The sequence below is a fragment of the Nannobrachium achirus genome (assembly GCF_963921795.1).
Source record: "Nannobrachium achirus genome assembly, chromosome: 13".
NCBI classification, from domain to species: Eukaryota; Metazoa; Chordata; class Actinopteri; order Myctophiformes; family Myctophidae; genus Nannobrachium; species Nannobrachium achirus.
Window position 1 is genome coordinate 42332726 of NC_137833.1, and position 24667 is coordinate 42357392.

A 24667-nucleotide genomic window follows, 5' to 3' on the forward strand; every position below is an offset into this window, starting at 1 on the left:
CTTCTCCTCCTCTGCACGCCGCCATGGCAGCTTGCCAAGGCACCCGCTTTAGTAACCTGTCGCTAACGTGGCATTGGGCAAGCACAGGTTTAGGAGGGGCATAGCGACTGGTCAATTATCACTCTGGACAGTGGTAAAAGAGTTCTGCCAAGAAGAATGGATCTACTCTATAACATCATACATAATCAATCATGATAAACTCTATCTACTGCAGCCCCCTCTGGCTGGTACCTAGTAGAACTGTCACAAACACCTTATCGCAATTATTTGAGTTAATCGCAATTATTTTTGCTTAATCGTCATACTCGTTTCCATGTTGATAAATGTTCATACGTTACATTTTTTTTATATACAGTAAAAGTTCATATAGCATATCTGTACGCTCACAAACCAGCAGGATGCTTTTTTAAAGGACAAGTTATTATTTTTTTTACAACAAGGGTTTGCATTTTAGATTGTAATAAGAGAAAAGAAAAGTTGAGTGTTAAAATGTTTTAATTTACTTTGTTCTGTCGTTTCTTTTAGCACGTTTAGCGTACAAGTGGCTAAATATGTCTTTTTAGATACAATAAGCCAGCGATTACTTTATTACTAGTTACAGTAACACAACTAGCCCCCATAAGTCATATCTGCCAATGAAAGATTGCGGTGCATCTTGGGAATGGGCTTATTCTTATTGTCTAAAAAATACATATTTAGCCATATGAACAAACAAAGTTGTCCTTTAAAATTAGTGTGGTTAACGACTTATTCCAGTATTATACTCTACTTTGTTGTACAATGCAATACAACAATAACAAAAATAGCCGATCTACAAGCTTACAATGCATCGCACTGCAAAACATTTTGAGCTTGTAGATCTGCTATTTTCACTAAAAAATAAATAAAAATAAAATAAACTTCATCACAATCAAGGCAAAACTTTGAAATTATCAGGATATTGATTTGAAGTCATATGGCTCAGCCCTAACGTGCTACTTTCTCTCTTTCTTTCCTTCTGCTCTCCGGTCCAGTCCGAGCCGGGCAAGCAGGTGGACCCGGTCCATTCAGCATCAGTGGAATCCATCCCTGAGGTCCTGGAGGACAGAGAGTCTGTCACAGAGCAGTCGGACAGCGCTTCCGTACATGACATGGACTACGTCAACCCCAGAGGAGTGCGCTTCACCCCGGCCACACAGAGAGATGGTTAGAATCCACTTCATTATGTCCACAAGACCTTTCCACCCCCCATCGCTTTAACCACATAAACTCCCTCAGGGCTCTGTCCTTGGCCCACTGCTTTTTCTTATATCTACACCAAATCTCTATGGTTTATTAACTACTTGAACCGTAGAATATTCCAGGCATGTCATAATAGGCGAACATTTTGTGAAAATAGGCAATCTACAAGCTCAAGCTTCTGTTGGGAGCTTGTAGATTGCGTGTTTTTACCGAATGTTCGTCTGTTTCGCCCAGAATTTCTAGCGTTGAATAGACATGTATGTACAGGGAGTTTAGGTATTTCGTACTGTCTGTGTGTCTGTGTGTGTGTGTGTGTGTGTGTGTGTGTGTGTGTGTGTGTGTGTGTGTGTGTGTGTGTGTGTGTGTGTGTGTGTGTGTGTGTGTGTGTGTGTGTGTGTGTGTGTGTGTGCGCATGTGTGCGCGTGCATGTGTGAGAGTGTACAAATTCGACAATGTACAATTTGGGCAATGGATAATTGCGTTCTGTTGTAATTATTGTTACTTTCAGCTAGACCTGTCCCGCCCATTCCACCACGGTGACACTCTTTGCTATCTTGACTCTCACATGAGAGAGAGAGAGAGTTGTGCGTGAGAGAGAGAGAGAGAGGGGGTCACGTGTGGGAGGGTATGCTGTATGTATGTGTGCAAAAACACCATGTTAATTATGTATTCTTGAAATGTGCTGTAAACATTGTGACAATTCAATTTATTTAAGCAAACTGAGCCAGGGGTGGGGCTCGATAAGCATTATGCTTCTCCCTGTCCCCTTTTTCCGGCATCTTGGTCACCTTATTATGTCAAATGCCATCCCATCCCAATGTATGAATGAATGGACCATTGTAAAGCGCTTTGAGTTCGCAACTTGCTTAGAAAAGCGCTATAAAAATGCAATCCATTATTATTATTAAATGAAGGTCACAACCTGTGCCTTGGACTTTTTGAGATCTCTCTCGTCTAGGTTGTCCTCAGACGAGTCCCCCATCGTCGCTTCCAGTCATCCCGGTTCTCCATCGCGCCTTATTTCTAAGTGCACTGATGTACATAACACAGGCATGTGATTTGTTGTCCAAAAGTGCAGAAAGATAAACCGAACTGAACACTGTTACATCCCTATGTCTATCCCTAACTTGCCATCCTTGTAGGAGCCTCCCTCATCCCGTACGGCTTGCCGTGCCTGCGGGAGCTCTTCCGCTTCCTCATCTCGCTGACCAACCCCCACGACCGCCACAACACGGAGGCCATGATGCACATGGGCCTGCAGCTGCTGACCGTGGCCTTGGAGTCTGCACACATCTGCAACTACCAGTCACTGCTGGGACTGGTCAAAGATGAGCTCGTCAGACACCTCTTCCAGGTCCGTTAAAAAACAGTGCTTCTCAACCTTTTCCCCAAAATAACCATATTTAAACTGGGGACCCCCCCCACCCTGACGAGCACTAACAGTTAAGGAATTGCATTTTGTATTACACCGTTCTATTGTGAAAATAGCAGATCTATATAATCGTATGGTAATAGTGCTTGCCTGCTTGCTCAGGGGATAAATTGATCTCTTGACCATTTGGTCCAAATTTGTGTCCGAGTCGGTGTCTTTGACATGATCTAAATGTCTCAATAGAAGAGCGAGACAAAATACAACTACCCCAATTGAATAAGTTATATTGTATTAACATACTCTATCATACAGATTGGACAAAATAACATCTTATTCAATCAAAAAATTGAATTGAATTAAATAGTGCCACTTTAATCCTCCCTGGTTGTTGAATTTACTATGAGTTGAACATTGTTGCGGTGGTATTTTTATGCTGTGTAGAACCTGAATCCTGGTGCATTTTCTTTGGGTTGGTTTGTGGCCCCACAATTGTTTAGACAGTCGAGGTCAATATCTCATATTTATATTTACATACATATATTTAACTCATTGAATGCCATTTCAAGATGGCCCCCAAGTACCAGACTGCCACTATCCTAGATTTCTAGTGCACGGATCAATTTTTAGTGCACGGATCGTGCACGCCCATGCACCATATATGCATCATATGTGTAGTACTTTTTAACAGCTTTCAAACAAAAAAATCCGCTTGGAAATCCGTTCAGGCATTCATGAGATAGAAGCCTTCAAAGTCAGACAAAACAAACACTGCCACCTTCCAAATTTCTAGTGCACGGATCAATTTTTAGTGCACGGATCGTGCACGCCCATGCCTAGATCATGCACCATATGTGTAGTACTTTTTAACAGCTTTCAAACAAAAAAATCCGCTTGGAAATCCGTTCAGGCATTCATGAGATACAAGCCTTCAAAGTCAGACAAAACAGCCATTTTTGACATTTTGAAAGATGTGTTTGTTACGGGGCTAAACATGCAATTGCGATCATGCCTAATACATTTGAGGCATTTTTAGAATTTCTTTTTTTTTTTTTTAAATTTGAAAAAAAAAAAAATATATTTTTTTTTTTTTTTTTTTTAAAATGGCTTCCAACTCGGGAAACTCGGGCTGTGGCAGCCTGGGAGTACTGTAATAACTCGTGAAACTCGTGCCTTGGCAGTCAATGAGTTAATATCTGTATTTTTAATCTAAATCTCTCTCTCTCTCTTGGTTGCAGTTGCTGAGTGTCGAGCGCATGAACCTGTATGCTGCCTCACTACGTGCTTGCTTCCTGCTTTTTGAGGGCATGAGAGGGCATCTCAAGTTTCAGCTTGAGGTAACAACATCATCCTGTCACTCAAGTATCTGTTTTGTTTTATAATGTTTTATCTTTGCATCAGTTAATCTTTTGAGTCCTTCATTGCACATCTCAATACACAGTGAACAGCAATAATGTGTCCGCCACCCACAGATGTACCTGAAGAAGCTGATGGACATCATCACGTCGGAGAACATGAAAATGCCTTATGAGATGAAGGAGATGGCCCTAGAGGCACTGGTGCAGCTGTGGAGGATCCCCAGCTTTGTGACGGAGCTCTACATCAACTACGACTGTGACTTCTACTGTTCCAACCTGTTTGAAGACCTCACCAAGCTGCTGTCCAAGGTAGACAAGTTATATGGCTTTTAATGCCTCATTCATTAGTGATGTGTCCTTCATGAGTGACTCGTGAACGATTCGTTCAAATCCCTGAAATGTGTCAAGAGAAACTTACTGGGTTACAGTTTTGTGCCTTATTTCAGCGATTTTGCTTTAAGTGAAGTTTTCTTGTTCTAGGAATTTGACGTCAGCCATACTCTTCAAACTCTCACAGAATGTATGCTTCTCACTTCCACTTTCTGCAGAATGCCTTCCCAGTGTCCGGGCAGCTTTATACCACTCACCTGCTCTCTCTAGAGGCTCTGCTGACTGTGATTGACAGCACCGAGGCCCACTGCCAAGCCAAGGTGCTCAACAGCGCAGTTCAGCAGGACCAATCAGAAACCGCGCCGGCAGAAGTGGAGGGACTAACTCATAACAGCACTGACACAACAACAGGTATACTCTCCTGCAACTTTATAGACTGTGTTGGACCTGTTCAGCTCCCCAAAAAAAACAAGCTTCTTAACAATGTCAGTTATGTACTAAGAGTGGGCGATATGGTGATAATTATCGTTGAGATGATACAATGTCTCCACTTATGCCTTTTCAGAGGTATCGTATATATCGTGATACAATTGAGGGAGCCTTGTAAAAAATCCTGTTTAATCGTTAATACAGAGATTCATTGCAGAATTCAATTTAAACCTGCATTTTGGTCTAAATCAGCGGTTCTCAAACTTTAAAATGTCAAGGTCTCATGACAGTATACTTACGGGTCCATTTGGTTTCATTTGTATACTGTCAGAGTTACATACTTGTAAAGTTCAATTTAGACCTCCCAAAAGGAACCCAGAGAGTCTAGTTTTTGTCAAGTAACTTGGAAAAAATAAACATAAAAACCAACATGAAAAAGAATCATGATAAAATCGTGTATCGCGATACAGCTTGGGAAAATATCGTGATATTGTGTTTTTCCATATCGCCCACCCCTATTATGTACCATGATTTAATTTAAGATATGTTTGTAAAGGTTTATGAATATATTATCTCCCTTTGTCTTTAGACACTACTTTATTGGCGAACAGTGCCAACGGGGAGAATGTTCCAGAAACTGAGAGTGCGGCAGTGTGTCCACCTACCAGTGGACACCTGATGGCTGAGAAGATGACACTGGGCAGACAGGATCAGGAGGAGACTGACACTGGTGAGTCTTTTACACCACATTCATACTGTATGATGCAGTCGACAAGACCTGCATGGACAATCATACACAGAGAAACGAAAGAGATGCTTGATGCTGAAGTTAATGGAAATCTTTTTGTTTTGTATTCAGCTGAGAAGAAAACGCCAACAAAGCCTCAACGATTCTCTTCAAGTTTCCCAAATTCCCAAGAGTTGAATGACATTAAAACCAAGAAGAAGGTATGCTGTCTTTCTTATGACCTACAGATTTGATAGAAACAGTCCACAGTCCACACCAGGGCTGTTAAAGAAATAATCGACTATCTATAATCTACTATAATCATCGGAAATGGTATCGATTGTAAGATATTTGTTTAGTATTCGTGGTATTTTTGACACTTGTGCTACTGAAACACTATAGTGGGATTAATGTGCTTTTCCAGTAGGTATTGTCATTATTTAATGTGTAGCCCAGGTAAAATAATGTCTCACTATGCATAATTTAGCTATAGTTTTTACCTTGACTGAAGTCAGTTCTCACTAAAAGACATGAAATAAATATAAGTCACATTCACTTGATAAATGTTTAACCCATTCAGAACGGGTATACATATTGTGTATCATTATTTTATGCTTTAACTATTGAAAAATAGCAGATATACAAGCTCACAGCGCGGCACCGAAGGACCTCCAAAATGATATGTATTTGTCCACGGACCCCCATCTCAAAATATCTAGTTCCAGGGACCACCCAGAAGCAAAATTTGAGTTACAAAAGTTTGCTTTGAAAATACATATATTCAAAGATTTGCACACATTTTCACAACTTTTTCCAAAAATAGCAGATCTACAAGCTCGCAGCGCGGCACTCGGTGCCGCGCTGTGAGCTTGTATATCTGCTATTTTTCCACTGGTTAAAGCATTCAATAATTCTAGGCCTAAATGCGTTTTAATTGGGTTCTGCTCCATCTCTCTCCAGTTGCTGATCGCTGGCACGGAGCAGTTTAACCAGAAACCTAAAAAGGGGATCCAGTTCCTGCAGGAGAAGGGCCTCCTCTCCAATCCCATGGACAACGACCAGGTGGCCCAGTGGCTCCGAGAGAACCCCCGGCTGGACAAGAAGATGATCGGGGAGTTTGTCAGTGACCGCAAGCACATGGAGCTGCTCGACAGCTTTGTCAAGTAGGCCTCTTCATAATGTAGCTTCTGTCCACGTGCAGGTGGTAGCACAGTCCATTAGATCAGTGGTTCTCAACCTGGTGGGTCCCCACGTTATTTGGGGGGGGGGGTCACCAGATGATTAAAGGACAATTTTTTTTTTTTTACAACAAGGGTTCATATTTTAGATTTTAATTAGTGAAAAGAAAAAGTGAGTGTTGAAATGTTTTCGTTTGCTTTGTTCTATTGTTTTATTGTGTTTACCATGCTAAAATGTGGGGCATGCGTAAGCATAGAGGCATGCGTACGCATGGGGGCATCGTACGCATGAGGGCATGCGTACGCATGGGGGCATGCGTACGCATGGGGGCATGCCTACAAGTGGCTAAATATGTCTTTTTAGACACAATAAGCCAGCAGTTTCTTGCTATTGCTATTTACAGTAACACTTCTAGTCCCCATAAGTCACATCCAACCATGAAAGGTTGCGTTGTATCTTGGGAATGGGCTTATTCTTTGTAAAATGACATATTTAGCCACTTGTACGCTTGCCCCCAACCACTGAAATAAGAATCTCTAAAACAATAGAAAGAAGTAAATTAAATCATTTTAACACTCATCTTTTATATTCTTTAATTACAATCTAAAATATGAACCCTTGTTGTAAAAAACTAAAGTTGTCCTTTAACACATTCCCCGCCATTTAACAATACCTTCGTACTCTACCATGCCTCCAGTCTCCATAGACTTCCATGTAATTCATAGTGCACGGATCATGCACACCCATGCCTAGATAATGCACCACGTGTGTCCACATTGCTCACAGCTTTCAAACAAAAAAATCCGAATGGAAATCCGTTCAGGCATTCATGAGATAGAAGCCATTATGTTTTCCTAAAATGTAAACAAAGATGGCTGCCATGTTTGATAGATGGGGTTGCTATGGGGGTTAAACATGCAATTTCGCGATTTCTATCATGCCTACTAAATTTTTTGGGGTCAAAAAAAAAATTGAAATTTTTTTTTTTTTGAAAAAAACATTTTTTTTTCTCAAAATGGCGGAAATTCTCGGGACTATCGGGCCTGGCAGGGAAAGACATTGAAATAATCTCGGGACTATCGGGCCTGGCATGCAATGAGTTAACTTAATGTGCAACATTGACTTTTTAATACCTCTAAAATGACAAATTAAACATTGGCCAAATTGTCAAATATTAGAGGCAGAACTTGTGAAAATAGCCGATCTACATGCTCACAACGCCACGTGAGCATGTAGATCTGCCATTTCACAATAGAACCGCATTATACAAAATGTAATGCCTCAACTCTTAGTGCTGTCAAGGTGGTGGTGGTGGTGGGGGGGGGGGGGCCAGTTAAAATATGATTATTTTGCGTGTCGCGGCCTGAAAAGGTTGAGAACCACCGCGTTAGATCAATTTGGTGCAAGTAAAAAGGGCGAGAGAGACTCAACGTTGGACATCTCAGATAAATTCCTCTGTTGTGCTTCTGCCTTCACTCTCTGCTGCTATGCTAGCGACTCCTACTGGAGGTTCGGAGTGGGTGTTGACTAGCGTGCCAACTGCAAAGGATAGCATGATCTTCTGCACTTGGGGCTAAATACAACCTTGATCTACTTTTTCATGGGTAAAAAAAACATAACTCAAGATAATAACATTACCTCTGGATGTGTTTCGTTTAGGTATTACTATGTGCACACTGCACAAATATGAAACACACCCAAAATGGAGTTTTTACCTTCAGCTGCATTTACCTGTCAAAATGGCCTCTGGGAAAAACTTAACAGAAACATTTACGGTCGGATAAACAAGACTAGCTATTTGAACCCTTTTTGAGTTTTTCAGGTCTGTGACATTCAGATAATTACATCGCTTCTAAATACTGTGTATATCATTTGAGCTGCCTGCAAACCTTTTCATGATTATTTAGTGACTGTCAAAACATGTAAAAGAAAAAAAACGACAACATGTTCAATCATGGCCTAACGACATAATTTGACAGAAGGACATCAAATCCATGTTTTGTTAACGGTTTGAACGCTCCGTGCAGCACGTTCGGCTTCCAAGGGCTGCGTATCGACGAGGCCCTGCGTTTGTACCTGGAGGCCTTCAGGCTGCCGGGAGAGGCTCCAGTCATCCAGAGACTCCTAGAGACCTTCACTGACAACTGGCATGTAAGGCAGCTGCATGCATCCAACACACACACACACACACACACACACACACACACACACACACACACACACACACACACACACACACACACACACACACACACACACACACACACACACACACACACACACGCACGCGCACACACACACACACGAGACATACAGTACAAGAGCTAGGATACCAGGACAGTTACAAACACTGTTCTGCTATTACACCATGGTTACGAAGCATGTTTGTGCTCGCGCTCTCTCTCTCTCACGCACACGCGCGCACACACACACACACACCCACACACACACACAGAGATATCTTCCATTACTGTTCAGTCAGAGAGAGAGGCAACGCAATTGCACACCCGCTGTCACTGTCATCAGGTAATCACAGCTCGTGGAGCGGTGACATGGCATCACTGAAGGACAGTCATAGCAGTCACGCACACGCCATTAGGTACAGTGGCAGTATGACATAACGTTGCCATTTATTACACACACACACACACACACACACACACACACACACACACACACACACACACACACACACACACACACACACACACACACACAGGCGCAAAAGAGTGCAATGGAAGGTAGGGTGTGACAAGCTCAGCAAGGCATTCATTTACAACATGACGGCTTCTCAAAATAACAGGCGGATGTGTGTGACCTGGAAACTATTCCTAGTAATATCCTTTTCTTAGGATGACCTCGCACACAAATAGTTGCCTCCGATGAGTTCATGAGTATATTTAAGACATTGCACTGGAAATTAGTTTTCCACTCTACGGGGTGTGAGTAATGCCAGCAGAATGTCTTAGTCCAGGTTCAATGTTGTGACAAGGTTAGTTGTATTCACAGTATACTGTATAAAAGAAAACGGCGCTTTTAGTCATAGTTTAGTAAAGATCAACCACTGAATCAACCCCTGAAGTGGTTTAACGATTAAAACAAAATGTAGGAAGCTAAAGATACTGTATAGGGATATTTTGTGGTGACCTATAACATTTTATCTTTTCTGACACATTGTTATCTAGGAAACGGTGGTATAAGAGGGATATTGTCTCTCTTTCTTACAGTATGTGTTTAGAGGAGGCCCTCGATGAGTAGGTAGAGCACCGTCTGGGAATCTGAAGGTTGACAGTTAGCCCCCTTACCCCCAGCCTGCATTATACGTGTCTCTGACAGGGGGCACGGTGGCACAGTCGGTAGTGCTGTCGCCTCACAGCTAGAAGGTCCCCTGGGTTCGATTCCCGTTGGGGACGCTGTGGGCGTGTTCTCTCCTCTGCGTCATCAGTGCCCGTACCCTTGGTGGGGATTGGTGAAAGGCTCTTTCTGTGTGGAGTTTGCATGTTATCCCCGTGTCTCCCAGGGTAGGTACCCTCACAAAAAACATGCAGTAATAATCCTGGTCTCTACTGCCTCCCCTGAACTGGTTGGAATAACGTGTTCCTTCCACGCGCTACGTCCAACCGGGGAAACTCCCGACACTTACTGTAACCCCTGACAGCCCCACCCCCGAGTGCTCATCATGACCATCAGCTTTGTGAAGCTGAAAGTGAATATCGCCCAGATCAATAAATGGCTACCGTGTGTGCGTGTGTGTGTGTGTGCGTGTGTGCGCGTGTGCGTGTGTGTGTGTGTGTGTGTGTGTGTGTGTGTGTGTGTGTGTGTGTGTGTGTGTGTGTGTGTGTGTGTGTGTGTGTGTGTGTGTGTGTGTGTGTGTGTGTGTGTGTGTGCGTGCGCGCTCACAGAAAGTGAACGGCTCTCCCTTCATGACCAACGATGCTGGCTTCGCCCTGGCATATGCTGTTATCATGCTGAACACTGATCAGCACAACCACAACGTGCGCAAGCAGAACATTCCCATGACGGTAGAGGTGAGTAAACTGCTATTTCTCAAAATGTCAAATTTTTTATTTTATTTGTTTCAAACATTTTTGGTTGTTCTCCTACTGTATAATGACATTCCCAAAATAGAGACTCCCAGGGTAAAAGTGGCTAAAACACCATGCCAGGATTTCCATTTGCACTGTGGAGCCTAACTAACTCATGTACATTTCAAAGACCTCATAAAAGCCTTTCACAGTTGTGTCATTGGGACCTGGTGCCTCCTCCCCGTCCCCCTCCCCTTTTGGTTGTGTGTCTGGTTGGAGTGGCATTCCACCGTGGATGCCAGCATTTGCCACTGGTGCTCTTTGGCGGTAGGAGCGACTGATGGCAGTTCAAAAAAGCCTTGGTCAACAGCTGTACGCAGTGGTGGTCTGTCCCGGGGATGAGCTCAGTCTGCTTAGTCATGTGAACAGGCGGCGGGGGGTGGGGATGGGGGGCGGCGGGGCATCAGGGCTCCAGAGACCAGAGAGGACAGTACCCCAACTTCTAAAAACCCTCAATGTTCATTTAACTCAAAGAGTGTACAAATGTACACTCTCAGAGTTATAATTCAACACAACTTTCTCTTTACTCTCAATTTATCTCTCACACTTTCCTGCGTCTATCTCTGTCTGTCTCCTTCCCTGTTTCTATTTCTGAATCTCTTTCTCTCTCTCCCTCTCTCTCTTTGTACTCCTGGTTGTCTCTCTCTCTCCATTTGAGTGACAGCGGGTGAAGACTAAACACAAGTCCCTAGGGCGGTCTTTTGAAGACAGTACGGGTGGGCCACTCTCACTGACACACAATCACAAGCACTCCTCTCTGCGCACATGTGCACAGGCACGCACGCATGCACGCACGCATGCACGCGCGCGCGCGCGCGCGCACACACACACACACGTGTACAAACTCTCGCTTCTTATTGCACACTCTGGCTCTCTCTGCAACGTTCTCCTTCACACATGCACACACAGTAAAAGCCTCCGTGTTCATTTAAAAATGGAAGGTGTAAGTTTCATTAACACTGAGGATTTTACAGCGCATAGTCACATTGTCACTCAATAAGTGACAGGCAGGCCAACACAATACCTAAAGTACATGTACTCATTCACACCGAAACACACCCATGCCACATTTCGTACATGTGGTGCCCCTGTTTTGTTTGAAGTATTCCGAGACATTCCCAAGGGCTCAGTCGCAATTCGGTTCAAGTGGGCTCCCAGAATTCCGTGGGCAATCGACAACAGAGACTCTGACCCAACACTTTTGAGGGGGGCCAATAAAAGTGGCGCCATGCACTTTACTGACTTAGCAGCTTGCAATGCGTAATATTCACCACACCATTTGTTGACAGCGGAGGTCGATTTGGAGATCGGCAAGCTATGCCCAGTTGAGGAAACTTCAGTCCCCTGGGCTGGGCGATGGCATGACATATTGTTAAGGGAGGACACAGCAAAAAACTCGCGTTGAATTTGATATGATGTTTGCTGTATTGTCTAGGCACTGTAGAGTATATAAACATAGCACAGAGGAGCAAGATGAGTGGTTGTGTTCTGGTTTGGCAGCCTGTCTGTCCAGCTGCTTTGTCTCTCTGACAGCTATTGTTTCCATCGGCCGCTCCAAAGCACGTTTGTCTGATACTATGCATGAAAGGGTGCATGAATGTGCGATAGTTTGTTATATGCAAGTGGTGCACGTGTGTTTGTGTATGTATGTGTGTGTATGTGTGTGCGTGTTTGTGTGTGTGTGTTTGTGTTAGGTACAGCCAGGGAGGGTGTGTAATACCAGTCAGACAAACACATGCCTGATCTCACTACCCTCTAAATCCCTTTCCCTATCTGGCCGTGTGTTTATTTCTCTGTCTGTCCCATCTCCCTACAGAGAATCTCCTGTTTCCCTTTTGCTTGACCCACCAGCAGGCCAAACCCCAGCCAAGTGGTGACACAAACCTGAGCCTTGAGGTTGTCCGTCATCGCCGCGCGCTTATGTTTATTTACAGGAGGTCCTTGGCTCCGATCCCTGTTTTCCTAACATCGCAACTGAAGCATATTAAGTGACACATAACAGGGGCAATCCCCCTCCGTCCCCTTTTTAATTGTCGTTGGTTCTTCTTCTCCGTTAACGAAGGCAGGGATGCCAGAGGGGTTGTGTGTCGGAGCTAAGCTTGCTCGCTGAGACGCATTGACTGACATGTTGATGGTGGAAATTGGAAATGCGATTCCATCCGTGTTTCTTTTTATTGATTTAGATATCGTTTGAATAAATGATCTTGCTTGGCAAGTGAAACTGTGTGTTTTTATGATTCGTATGATTTTTTTTGTATTACTCTGATTGTTTCATGCAGCAATTCAAGAAGAATCTGAAGGGAGTGAATGGGAACAAAGATTTTGACCAGGACATGTTAGAAGAAATCTACAACACTATCAAGTAAGCTCTCTCTAGTTCAGAACAGGCTGAATATGTACCCACAAAAAAGAATGAATTAGTATTTGCATTCTTTTAACACTTATGTTGCAATGATTTTTTCTCTTCAATGTCTCGCGTTGCCATGGTTACCATAGACTTCCATGTAATTGTGCAATTGTGTAAAAAGTGCACGCCCATGCCTAGATGATGCACCACGTGTGTAGATGCTGTTCACAGCTTTCAAACAAAAAAATCCGCTTGGAAATCCGTTCAGGCATTCATGATTTATCAGCCATTATGTTTTCTTCAGATGTAAACAAACATGGCTGCCATGTTTGAAAGAATGAGTTGGTATGGGGGTTAAACATGCAATTTCGCGATCGCGATCATGCCTAATACATTTCTGGAGGTCCCAAAAAAAAAATTGAATTTTTTTTTTTTTTTTAAAACAACTTTTTTTTTTTCAAAAACGGCCCAAACTCGGGAAACTCTGGGTTGGCACAGCGGTAGTACCAATACAAACCCGGGAAACTCGGGGTTGGCACCATATGTGTTAACTAAATGAATTTGTAGATGAACATGAATTTGTTTATATCTTGCTAGGCTTTACCCCAGCCAGAATGGTGTTGCTGACATTGCCCGTGATCCTCATTTCTTTTAGTCAAGTGGAAGGCAGTGTTCACACAGACTATAAAAACAAAAATACAATGGTGAACGATATAGTTATAGTTATCGTGCCCGGTGGGAATGAAGCTTTATGGTGGTGCTTGAAATTAAAACTTTTGAGAACCACTGGTATAGTAATTATTTAGCAGACGTGAAGTCCAGATACCCAGCTCTGGCAGTGTGTGATAGACACCGCTTCCGGAATATTCTTTCGGTTTCCGGATCCCAACATAAACATCAAAGGGGGCTTGAGCCCCTGCCCTTTTATCCGACTGTAAAAATGGCCCTCTCCAGACCATGAATTCAGTTTTTACTATGGTGAAAGAAATGCAAACGCCCCCTTTCCATGCCATACCCGAAGCCAGCATTCAAGAGAATTGCCTTGTCCAAACTCTCCTGAACTTGGATGCAGCATCTTATGTTGAAAGAATTGCCCTCTCTGTGTAGAGATCCATGCTTAGTTCAGTGTGGTATCAAGCACCTCTTAGTGAAAATATCTAAAATAGCCGACCTCCAAGCTCACAACGGGTCGCAGCGCAACGCGCTGTGAGCTTGGAAGTCTGCTATTTTCAATATTTTCACTAAAAGTCCCTTTTTGAAATTTCAGCCCCTGCCTCTCCAACATTCTCTGCATTTCCCTGCTAATCACTGCTGCAACATCAACCTCCCCCTCAATAGGAATGAAGAGATTGTGATGCCGGATGAGCAGTCGGGCATGGTGAAGGAGAACTACGTGTGGAGTGTGTTGCTGCACCGCGGCGCCACGCCAGAGGGCATCTTCCTCCACGTCCCGGCCGGCAGCTACGACCACGACCTGTTCTCCATGACCTGGGGCCCCACCATCGCTGCCCTCTCCTATGTCTTCGACAAGAGCTTAGATGACACCATTATCCAGAAGGCCATCACTGGTTTCAGGTAGTAGGCCTCCAAAAACGGCTAAAAGCTATTATAAGTTGTAGTGACGGTAACACAAAAGTCCTGTCAATGACACACAGACATTGTTATTGACATTATTGTCTACCATGTAGGCCTGTCACAATTATTACATCATCGTCTAGTCGCAATCTTTTGACATAGTCGCAATTATTTTGTCATAATCGTCATTATCTTTTCCATGTTGAAAAATGTTCATTCTTTTCAAATACTTCAAAAATAGTGGAAATAGCACATCTACAAGCTCGGATGCGTTGTGAGCTTGTAGATCGGCTATTTCCACTATTAATGTTATTTTTTATATATATCAGTATTATCTTTTTATATTAGGTTATGTGTCATATCTGCCATGTGCAACTTCAAAGCCAAAAAGAAATGTAATCATCAACGACAAAAACACAATTAAATCGTTAACCACAGTTATTTGAGTGACAATTAATCATCATGTAAAATGTCATAATCGTGACAGCCCTACTACCATGTTAAACCAATGTCAGAAATGGTCAAAATCAAAATGTCCAATCCTTTATCTATTGTTTCTACTGACTGGGTTAACGGAAGTCCTTCAGATATTATATACCATCTTTTCTTCTCTCATCTTTACCCTCTTTTTTGTGTGACATGTTAACACGCTTCTGTGATAAGTGCTTTGTGTGGTGTATAATTATTACTATTATTATTATAATATGTATACTGTGTCTCTTCCCGCAGGAAATGTGCCATGATATCTGCTCACTACGGCTTCAGCGACGTGTTTGACAATCTGATCATCTCCCTCTGCAAGTTCACTACTCTCAGCAGTGAGGTGGGGCACATTCAGTGAACAAACCACAGCATACTTCCCATTACGCTGAAGTGGCTCCGTTTGCTTAATATAACTTTATTGTACAGTGGAAATAATATCCACAGTAAAGAATAGAGTAGAACGTTATTGTCTGCATGCGGTGGAACATTGCCTTTGGCCTCAAGCGGTCACATCATCAGTACACTTAATACCCATTGTAATCCTTAACCCATTTAGGCTTAGAATTATTGTATGCTTTAACTATTGAAAAATAGCAGATATACAAGCTCACAGCGTGCTGCAAGCTTGCAGATCTGCTATTTTTGAAAAAGTCGTGAAAATGTGTGCAAATCTTTGAATATACTGTATGTATTTTCAAAGCGAACGTTTGTAACTCAAATTTTGCTTCTGGGTGGTCCCTGGAACTAAATATTTTGAGATGCGGGTCAGTGGCCAAATGCATATCATTTTGGGGGTCCTTCACATGAAAAGGTTTGAGCACCACTGACATAGTAGTCTCTCAAGAACAGACTAACTGAGCTCCATTTAAGTGAAAAGGACCTTTTCTTTGACGATGGCTATAGCCAGATTGCTGACATAGAAACATAGGTTTTTCAAAAAGTCTTAGAAGGATTCAAAAGACACTTATAGAATCGGGTCGATTTTTCAAAAATAGCAGATCTACAAGCTCGCAGCGCGGCACTCGGTGCCGCGCTGTGAGCTTGTATATCTGCTATTTTTCAATAGTTAAAGCATAAAATAATGATACACAATACTGTTTACCCGTTCTGAATAGGTTAATAATAACGCTCATACTGTAAGTATATTTGGTGATCGTGGTTGTGTCCTCCTCCCTACAGTCTGTGGAGAACCTACCTACGGTGTTTGGCAGTAACGGTAAAGCCCAGGTGGCAGCAAAGACCGTGTTCCACCTGGCCCATCGCCACGGTGACATTCTGAGGGAGGGATGGAAGAACATCATGGACTCCATGCTGCAGCTCTTCAGAGCCGAGCTGCTGCCCAAAGCCATGGTTGAGGTCAGGGCACTGGAAGCACATGAATAACTTCCTTTTGACATTTTTTTTTTCATTTTCACACTCACATTTAAAATGTTATTGTTCCGATTTTCATAATATGCAGGGTTCCCACCGTCATGAAATTCCTGGAAATATTTTGAAATTAGAAAAATATTTTTCCAGTACTGGAAAAGTTTTGGAATTGCTCAAGGGTCCTGGAAGGTCCTGGAAAAAATAGCTATGCATTGTCTTTGGTTATTAATTTTGTTAATACTTCTGAAATGACAAATTAAACATGGTCCAAATTGTCAAATATTTGAGACAGAAATTGTGAAAATAGCCGATCTACATGCTCACAACGCCTCGCGTTGCGAGGCGTTGTGAGCATGTAGATCGGCTATTTTCACAATAGAACCGTGTTATACAAAATTCCTCAACTCTTAGTGCTCGTCAGGGTGGGGGGTCCCCAGTTAAAACATGAATATTTCGGGGGTCACGGCCTGAAAAGGTTGAGAACCACTGGCATACACTACCTGTCTTTAGGCATTGCGCATAGGAGTAAGTGACCTGTTATTGAGCTGAATTATTGTTATATAGTCCTGGAAATTGGGTTAAATATTCTGGAAAAGTTTTGGAAATTAATTGGTAGAAATGTGTGGGAACCCTGTATATGGTTTTGTGATTTACTTTCTCTGTCCGATTTGATTGAAGAAGATTGATTTAAGACTTTATTAGGTTTGCATATGAAAAGGTACAGGATAGTACAGTTCACTGGTACACGGTCAACTAAAAGGATAAACACCTCAAAAAAGCCTTTGGCTTGTTTAAATCGGGGTCCTGAATTGGGGTTCTTAAAACTCATACTCATAAAACATTAAAATAAGAACACCGTACTATGCAGAAAATATCATAAGACAGATTCCATTCTGTATACTAACAGGTTCCATTCTGTATGCTAACGTAATAATTGTACCCGTGTTTTGAGTATGTAAAGTAAGTAGCATTGGGAATCAACTGTGAGCCATGTGGCCCATAGGTCAGGAGCTTATCTCCTGTTTCTGTAGTGCGAGCCGGCTTGATGTACATGTACTCCCCCTGGACATAACACTAGCATGTCACCAAAACGCTAGCATGTCACAGTGACTTAGCCTCAATGCAACCCTTGGAGCTGACTGCCAAGCAGGGAGGCAGGCATAGGGTACCGTTTTTTTTATAGTATTTAGTATGACTCTGCTCAAGGTATTGAAGACATCCCAATCTCAGGGCGGAGACACTAACCACAAGACTACTGAGCTGGTTTTGAGTATGTACTGTAGTGGATTTATACTGAAAAAAGAAGAAATGTGTTATTCTTAGAAATGCCCGCTATGCAGGCTAGTAAAAATGTAAAAAAAGGTGCCTTTTCTTTTCAGCTCTCGTCATCGGGAGCATTGTCTCACAAACGTTTATTATAATAAGAACAGTTAATTAATTATGAATGAATGATACATGGTAATTGTTCAAAGCATTTAAATGTTTAAAATGTTCAAGTTTTCACTGTATAACTTTCAAATTTGAAATGATGGTAGTTGATGAGTTGCAATCTCCGAACAGTTAATTAATTATGAATGAATGATACATGGTAATTGTTCAAAGCATTTAAATGTTTAAAATGTTCAAGTTTTCACTGTATAACTTTCAAATTTGAAATGATGGTAGTTGATGAGTTGCAATCTCCGGGCTTTATGTCATTTCCTTTCAGTACAAAACCGTTTGTGAATTTCTTGCATGCTAACTTCCAAAATTACTATAATGATTAGTACTGTATGCTGTGAATAGGAGTCATTAATTAAATAGAATGAAATGCACAGCATGAGTGTTGACTTGCCTTATAACTACTGTGTTGTACTGCCATCTGCTGTCTGGTGATAATACATACATCTGCACTTTGGGCCTCAGGTGGAAGATTTTGTGGAGCCGAATGGAAAGATTTCTCTTCAGAGAGAGGAAACCCCCTCAAATCGGTATGCTCATGTTCACTTTATCTTTTTTTGTTTTCCTTTTTTAATAATGATTAATGAATAGTAATAGTAATTCACTTAATTTATATAGCACTTTACATAAAATGGGAGATAAAATAGAATATTATGAAATGAAACATTGCTTGTATAAAATATAAAGTTGTGAAATAAAAACATTAAGCAAACCAACCATTAACGCGGTCATGGCAGCCAAAAGTGTTAAGCAAATAAAACGGTTCAAACAATGGTATTTTCTCCAAATAAAACAATGAGAATGACGCTCTGTGCACCATATCTATCAAGGTCTGCCGCGATGGGGGGGGGGTCTGCCTTTCATGGGAGACCTGGCAGCCGCCCATAGAGCTAACAGACAAAAACAGACCATTCAAATGATTATTCATTCCTGTCGTTTTGTCAGCGGCGAGTCAGCAGTGCTGAGTTTTGTCAACTGGTTGACCCTGAGTGGTGCGGAGCAGTCCGGTCGGACCGGACCCTCTACGGAGAACCAGGAGGCCAAGCAGGCCGCCATCCTCTGCATCAAGGTACGCATGGGTTAAAGTTCTCAGTAGGGATGGGACGATACGCCATATTATCGTTCATCGTGATAAACAACACTGGAGATTTAATTTATCGTCATATCGTCCTCCGTCATGCACTGGGATCAATTCACCTTTTATTTGCCGAGCTGCATATCCAGTACCACTTAAACCCTCTATAATTGGTAAAAGGTACATATAATATACGTACTTGATAGTCTTTTTTTCACTCTCTATCATATGTCTTTGCCAAAAAATAGCCGATCTACAAGCTTAACAACACGTCACGTTGTGATGCTTTGTGAGCTTGTAGATCGGCTATTTTTTTGGCAAATGTTCCGCCCCAGGATAATGGATTTTGATTATCGTGATGATATCATTATCATTTCATATCGTCTCATCCCTAGCCACTCAAGTCATTTGCATTCCATAGGAGCCAGCCTGTCTACCGATCCACAAGCCGGTCCTAGCTTGTAGATAGGCTATTTTCGGTCATTATTTTAAGATTGGAGCATTTGAAGTGGTCAAACTCACAATATGCTCAGAAGCGGCTTTCATGAAATCTTAACTGTATTTCATGTAAAAGAAAAGGGTGAAGCCTCAGTCTGTGATTTCTTCACCTGGTTGGCAATATGTAGAACAGCAGGAACAATATTATAAAAACATAATTATTTTACATATTGTGTTAATTGTTTAGAAAACGGTGCTAGTGTGTGGGGGTGCTACTTTAACACGGTTTCACAAATTGACCAAATTAGGACTTGGTCATGCAAACATTTTCAGTCGTGAGATTTGATTTAGCTTTCATCCATGGGTACGACATACTCACTGCTGGTCAGGGTCACAGTAATTTATTTGAGATAATCGCAATTATTTTTTGCATAATCGTCATGTTGAACAATTTTCCCAAATGTTCAAAACATTTTTTCTCCTTTTTCTTTTTTTAAGAAGCAGAAGCTCACAACGTATTGAAATGTGACATGTTGTGTCCTTATTGATTGTCTCTTTCTGCTTTTAAGTATATCATTATACTGATATACAGTAGTCAACTCTTTATATATTCCAGTTATTTGGCATATCACAATTAAATATTTTAAACGTATGCCAATAAAAAATGCTATTAATTCAAACAAACAAACAAAACAGACACATTCTGTTTTTTAACTGTAGCAAGTTTATTCTGTACAGTACACTTAAAATTTCAGGGTGAATTTTCAAATGCTGAAATTTCATTTCAGGCGATAAGAATCTCCCCCGACGTCCATGAATTTGAATTTGAATTAGATATGTCTATGGATGATCATTGAAGGTGGGGAGAGTTGTATCTAAGAGCTCACAGACTTTTTTTTATTTTCAATGGAAACTTTTTGTCATTGGTTTAGAATATTAATGTAACAAGTATTTATATTTGCAGTAAAAACAACAGTAATAGCATTTAGAATGGTAATGACATATGAATATAAATGAAAACAGAAATATATATACTCAGATATCGTAGATCTCATCAAAAGAAGCCCTTAAGTAAAGAACAAAGTAGTTTACTTCAGTTATTGTCACCTCTGTTGAAGCTGAAGTTTTTTTTTTTACATCACATGAAATTACTGTTTTGTGTGTGATTTTATTTTCCCTTTGGTTAGCTACTTTACCTTGTAACATTACATTATGTAAAGTAACATGGCTTGTGTCAAACATTAGCTTTGAATCTGTTGCCCACTATCATTGTTTAGTTAGGTTGTAATATTAGAAATACACTAGTCCTTGCCTGAGGGGGGGGGGGGGGGTGCACAGTCTCAGAAGTAATGGTGGTGGAGAACCCAGACGTATCAGTGATGTCAGAAATGTAGGCACTGTTTCACCCATTTATGCCCATATACGGTGTTCCAGGTCAGTCTGTGACGTCAGAATACTGTAGTGTAGACAGACGGCGGACAGACATTCCGTAAATGAATACTGTAGTTAGATGTACTCTCTGTTCCTCCTCTCTTTCAGCAATGTGACCCAGAGAAGTTGATCACAGAAAGCAAATTCCTACAATTGGAGTCACTACATGAACTGATGAAGGTAATAGTAGTTTTATCATCATTATTATCATAATGTTACTTTTCTTTCACTGTCAAAAGTTTGAAGGTATTTTCTATTGCTGACCTGAGGCTTGACCTGAGAACGGTTTCTTCTTTCCCTTCTATCAGCACACATTTAGTCTTAAGACGGTGCGCCATATCTATCCCACCGTCTATGCCTAAACTTTATTTTTTATTTTGTATTTCGTAAAGCATTTTAAATATGATAATAGCCAATCTACATCGACACGCTGAGCTTGTACAGTATATTGGCTATTTTAACTATTCTAAAATGTTTTTCGAAACAGTAAAGAAATGCTTAAAATGTTTAGGCATAAGGGGTAAGGCATAAGATAGTGCCCATACTGTTTACCCCCAAAGGTTGTTTAACAGTTATGGAGTCTTAACGTTATAATTGATATTTATTCTATGCATCTTTTCTTATTATTGTTTTGGTCTTGTGTTCATTGTACTGGGTAGAGTATGATATTAAAGCAATGTTGATAAAGCCTTGTGTTGTATACTAGGTCATAATATTAGTCAAAATATTGTTTCTTCTGTGACAACGCTCCTAAAATTGTGATTCCATTGTATAGAGAGATTCTGCCAATATATAACTATTATAATTTTTTGCTTACTGGCAGCATTGTCATCACTAACGTTATTTTGATTAAATAAAAGTCAGGTGAAGAATTGTATTTGCTGTTTTGCCTTCTTAGGCTCTGATCTCAGTCACCCCTGATGAGGAGACCTATGATGAAGAGGATGCTGCCTTCTGTCTAGAGATGCTGCTTCGCATTGTTATGGAGAACAGGTTGGAAGGAACGCATTTATAAATGACTTCTGGCACTGAATTCAGAGAAGTGAACTGTTCCAAATAACTTGTGTGTCTTAGGGAATTCAAGAATAGTGATTTTTTATTATTCGAATTATTCTACCTCAAAGTATTCGAATAGTCGAATATTCGAAAGGACTGGCCAAACTGTCAAATATTAAGTAAGCAAGAGGCGAACATTGTGAAAATAGCCGATCTACATGCTCACAACGCCTCGCGTTGCGAGGCGTTGTGAGCATGTAGAACTGCTATTTTCACAATATTTATCTGCGGAACCGAGTCACATTAAATGTAATACCTACAATTCCAAGTGCTTGTCAGGGTGGGGGTCCCCAGTTCAAATATGTTTATTTTGGGGGTCACGGCCTAAAAAGGTTTGAGAACCCCTGGTATAGAGCATTAACAAATTCATTCACCAGGGGCATTGACAACTCATTCTTATGACTTCCTATCTAGCCAAGCTTTATAAACTATATATAAAAAAAAAAAAAAACGAATATTCAACTTCGGTGAACAACGTCGAATAGTGACTTTTATATTCGAATATTTGAATATTTGGTGAATACCCTAGTGTGTGTCTGTGCGTGTGTGTGTGTGTGTGATAGGGATCGTGTGTCGTGTGTGTGGCAGACTGTGCGGGATCACCTGTGCCAACTGTGCGTCCACGCCAATGAGAGCTGTTTCCTGGTGGAGAGGGCCGTGGTGGGACTGCTCAGACTGGCCATTCGCCTGCTGCGACGAGAGGACATCAGCTCTCAGGTACACAACGCACGTTTTCTAAACTTTTCGTTTGCTCCTTTCATTTTAAGCAAAGGTGCAATGTATGCTAGCGCTCTTATCATACAATATTGGAAGAGAGTCCACAGATTCCCTCGGAATAAACAGTTGAACAGTCGGTCTCAAAAGGGAATCGAGACAAACTTTAATTTGACAGCTGAATAACTTTTTAGAATGGGGAAAATGAGATTGTGAGCAGAATACAAAAGAGGCCTAAGTGGTACATGTAACGTGTTGGCTTCCCCCTCTAACCATTTTAGATCATTGCCATTAAATAGAGTTATCAGAAGAATAATTCTGTCGCTATGAGTAGAAAGAGAACTAATTAAAAACCAGCTCACAGGAAATGGTTGGGGGGGGGAAAGCCTTATTCATGTTACCTCATATTCCTCTCCTAGTAAGTAGGCTATTTATAATCATCAATTAGGTAAAGAGTTCATTGAGACCAGGTCCCTGCTAATGATCATACAGTAGGTCAGAATATCCACATGTCTTTGTATAATTGCTGCATGCTCGGTTTGCAACATTTGTGCTGCTTTAACTCATTTAAGTAAGCCTTGCCGAGCCATGAGGCCCATAGGGCAGGGGCCTATCTCCTGTTTCTGTAGCTTGAGGCAGCCTGATGTACAAGTACAGTACACACCCTGGACATACAGATATCGCACGGATATCTATATCTAGGTCAAATCTAGTTGAATTGAGTTGAAAAACATCCTACTTGACATACACGTACAGTACTCAAATATTCAGACACCATTTGCCCGTCATTTTCTGTGTGAATCTAAAGAAGTGTTGCGTCTCTCTCTCTCTCTTGTCCACGCATACTGAAGGTGCTCCTCTCACTGCGTCTCCTGCTGATGATGAAGCCCCATGTTCTGTCACGGGTGAGTCGGGAGGTGGCCTACGGCCTTCACGAGCTGCTCAAGACCAACGCTGCCAACATCCACTGCACAGAGGACTGGTACACTCTGTTCTCCCTGCTGGAGTGCATCGGAGCCGGGGTCAAACCTCCAGCCTCCTTCCAGCTCACCTCCTCACATACAGACAACGACACAGGTTAGAGCTGCATACAGTAAAAACTCAGAAGAGGGTTCCAATGGATTTGTTCATTCTTCTGAGTGAAATCAATGCTAAGGATTTCCATGCAGTGTAATCCCTGTCAGCTGTCCTGAAATAGATGATTATGTGAAAATAATGGTTGTAGGTTACGTCCTTTTCCCAACAACTCTTCCTTTTTTTCAGGTGCCCTGTCAGATAGTGAGTTGTCATCCCACCACCCCAGTGAAGCGAGTCTGGATCGGGGCTATACATCTGATTCTGAAGTCTACACCGATCACAGCAAGAACAGGATCCCTCGCTCTATTACTGACGTGGATGTAGCAAGCAGTGGATGGCTGGTGGTTCGTACACGCACATGCACGCACACACACACACACACACACAAACACACGCTATTTTCACTCTTTTTGTTATTATTCTGTAGTGTAAAGGGTTCAAAGATAAACCTTCCAATTTGTTCACGCCATCAGCATCATCCGAATAATTTGTCCGAATCACAACCGTTCACCCATTACCATCGCAAGTTTAACCGGCTGTGTTGTTTATAATCTGATACCGCCTGTTATCACGTGAGGCACGATAATCTTAATAAAATCCTGTGGTGTACTATGTGATGCGCCATTATTTTTACATCGTGAAGTGTGTTGGTCTGAACACTTTAGCAAAGTGAAAACCCTAGAGGCTTCATGCAATGCTACTAAACAAACCCCTGAGCTTAGGGAAATAGTTTGCAAAAAGGACAAACTTCAATTTGAAATCAGTTATTTTTTATATACTTTTTCCACAATAACCATTCCACAACTTCTCAAAACACCATTTTTTGTCATGAGTGTATGCCTCCGAGACTGTTTTTTGTATTTTATAACGTTAATTCAGACCGTTTCTAACTATGCTTTTGTTGCTTTCCAAACTATTCTCAGAGCTACTGTAGGACACTGAAACATTCGTTTTGAAGTGGTACA

At 41.6% G+C, this 24667-nt stretch overlaps 1 protein-coding gene across 4 annotated transcripts in view; it reads left to right on the top strand.

The window, feature by feature from the left end:
* Positions 1 to 24667, top strand: part of gbf1 (golgi brefeldin A resistant guanine nucleotide exchange factor 1) — a 124069-nt gene that overhangs the window by 76204 nt on the left and 23198 nt on the right. For all 4 annotated transcript variants that reach the window (XM_080739910.1, XM_080739912.1, XM_080739911.1 and 1 more), the window contains exons 11-31: positions 1014 to 1185; positions 2364 to 2575; positions 3829 to 3927; positions 4063 to 4257; positions 4497 to 4689; positions 5297 to 5437; positions 5567 to 5655; positions 6395 to 6597; positions 8641 to 8764; positions 10516 to 10641; positions 12978 to 13060; positions 14384 to 14620; positions 15350 to 15443; positions 16283 to 16459; positions 18377 to 18441; positions 18857 to 18980; positions 20964 to 21035; positions 21754 to 21848; positions 22475 to 22628; positions 23477 to 23702; positions 23889 to 24046. In XM_080739910.1, coding sequence (XP_080596036.1) covers positions 1014 to 1185; positions 2364 to 2575; positions 3829 to 3927; positions 4063 to 4257; positions 4497 to 4689; positions 5297 to 5437; positions 5567 to 5655; positions 6395 to 6597; positions 8641 to 8764; positions 10516 to 10641; positions 12978 to 13060; positions 14384 to 14620; positions 15350 to 15443; positions 16283 to 16459; positions 18377 to 18441; positions 18857 to 18980; positions 20964 to 21035; positions 21754 to 21848; positions 22475 to 22628; positions 23477 to 23702; positions 23889 to 24046 — 3039 coding nt within the window. The remainder of the gene's footprint in view (positions 1 to 1013; positions 1186 to 2363; positions 2576 to 3828; positions 3928 to 4062; positions 4258 to 4496; positions 4690 to 5296; positions 5438 to 5566; positions 5656 to 6394; positions 6598 to 8640; positions 8765 to 10515; positions 10642 to 12977; positions 13061 to 14383; positions 14621 to 15349; positions 15444 to 16282; positions 16460 to 18376; positions 18442 to 18856; positions 18981 to 20963; positions 21036 to 21753; positions 21849 to 22474; positions 22629 to 23476; positions 23703 to 23888; positions 24047 to 24667) is intronic.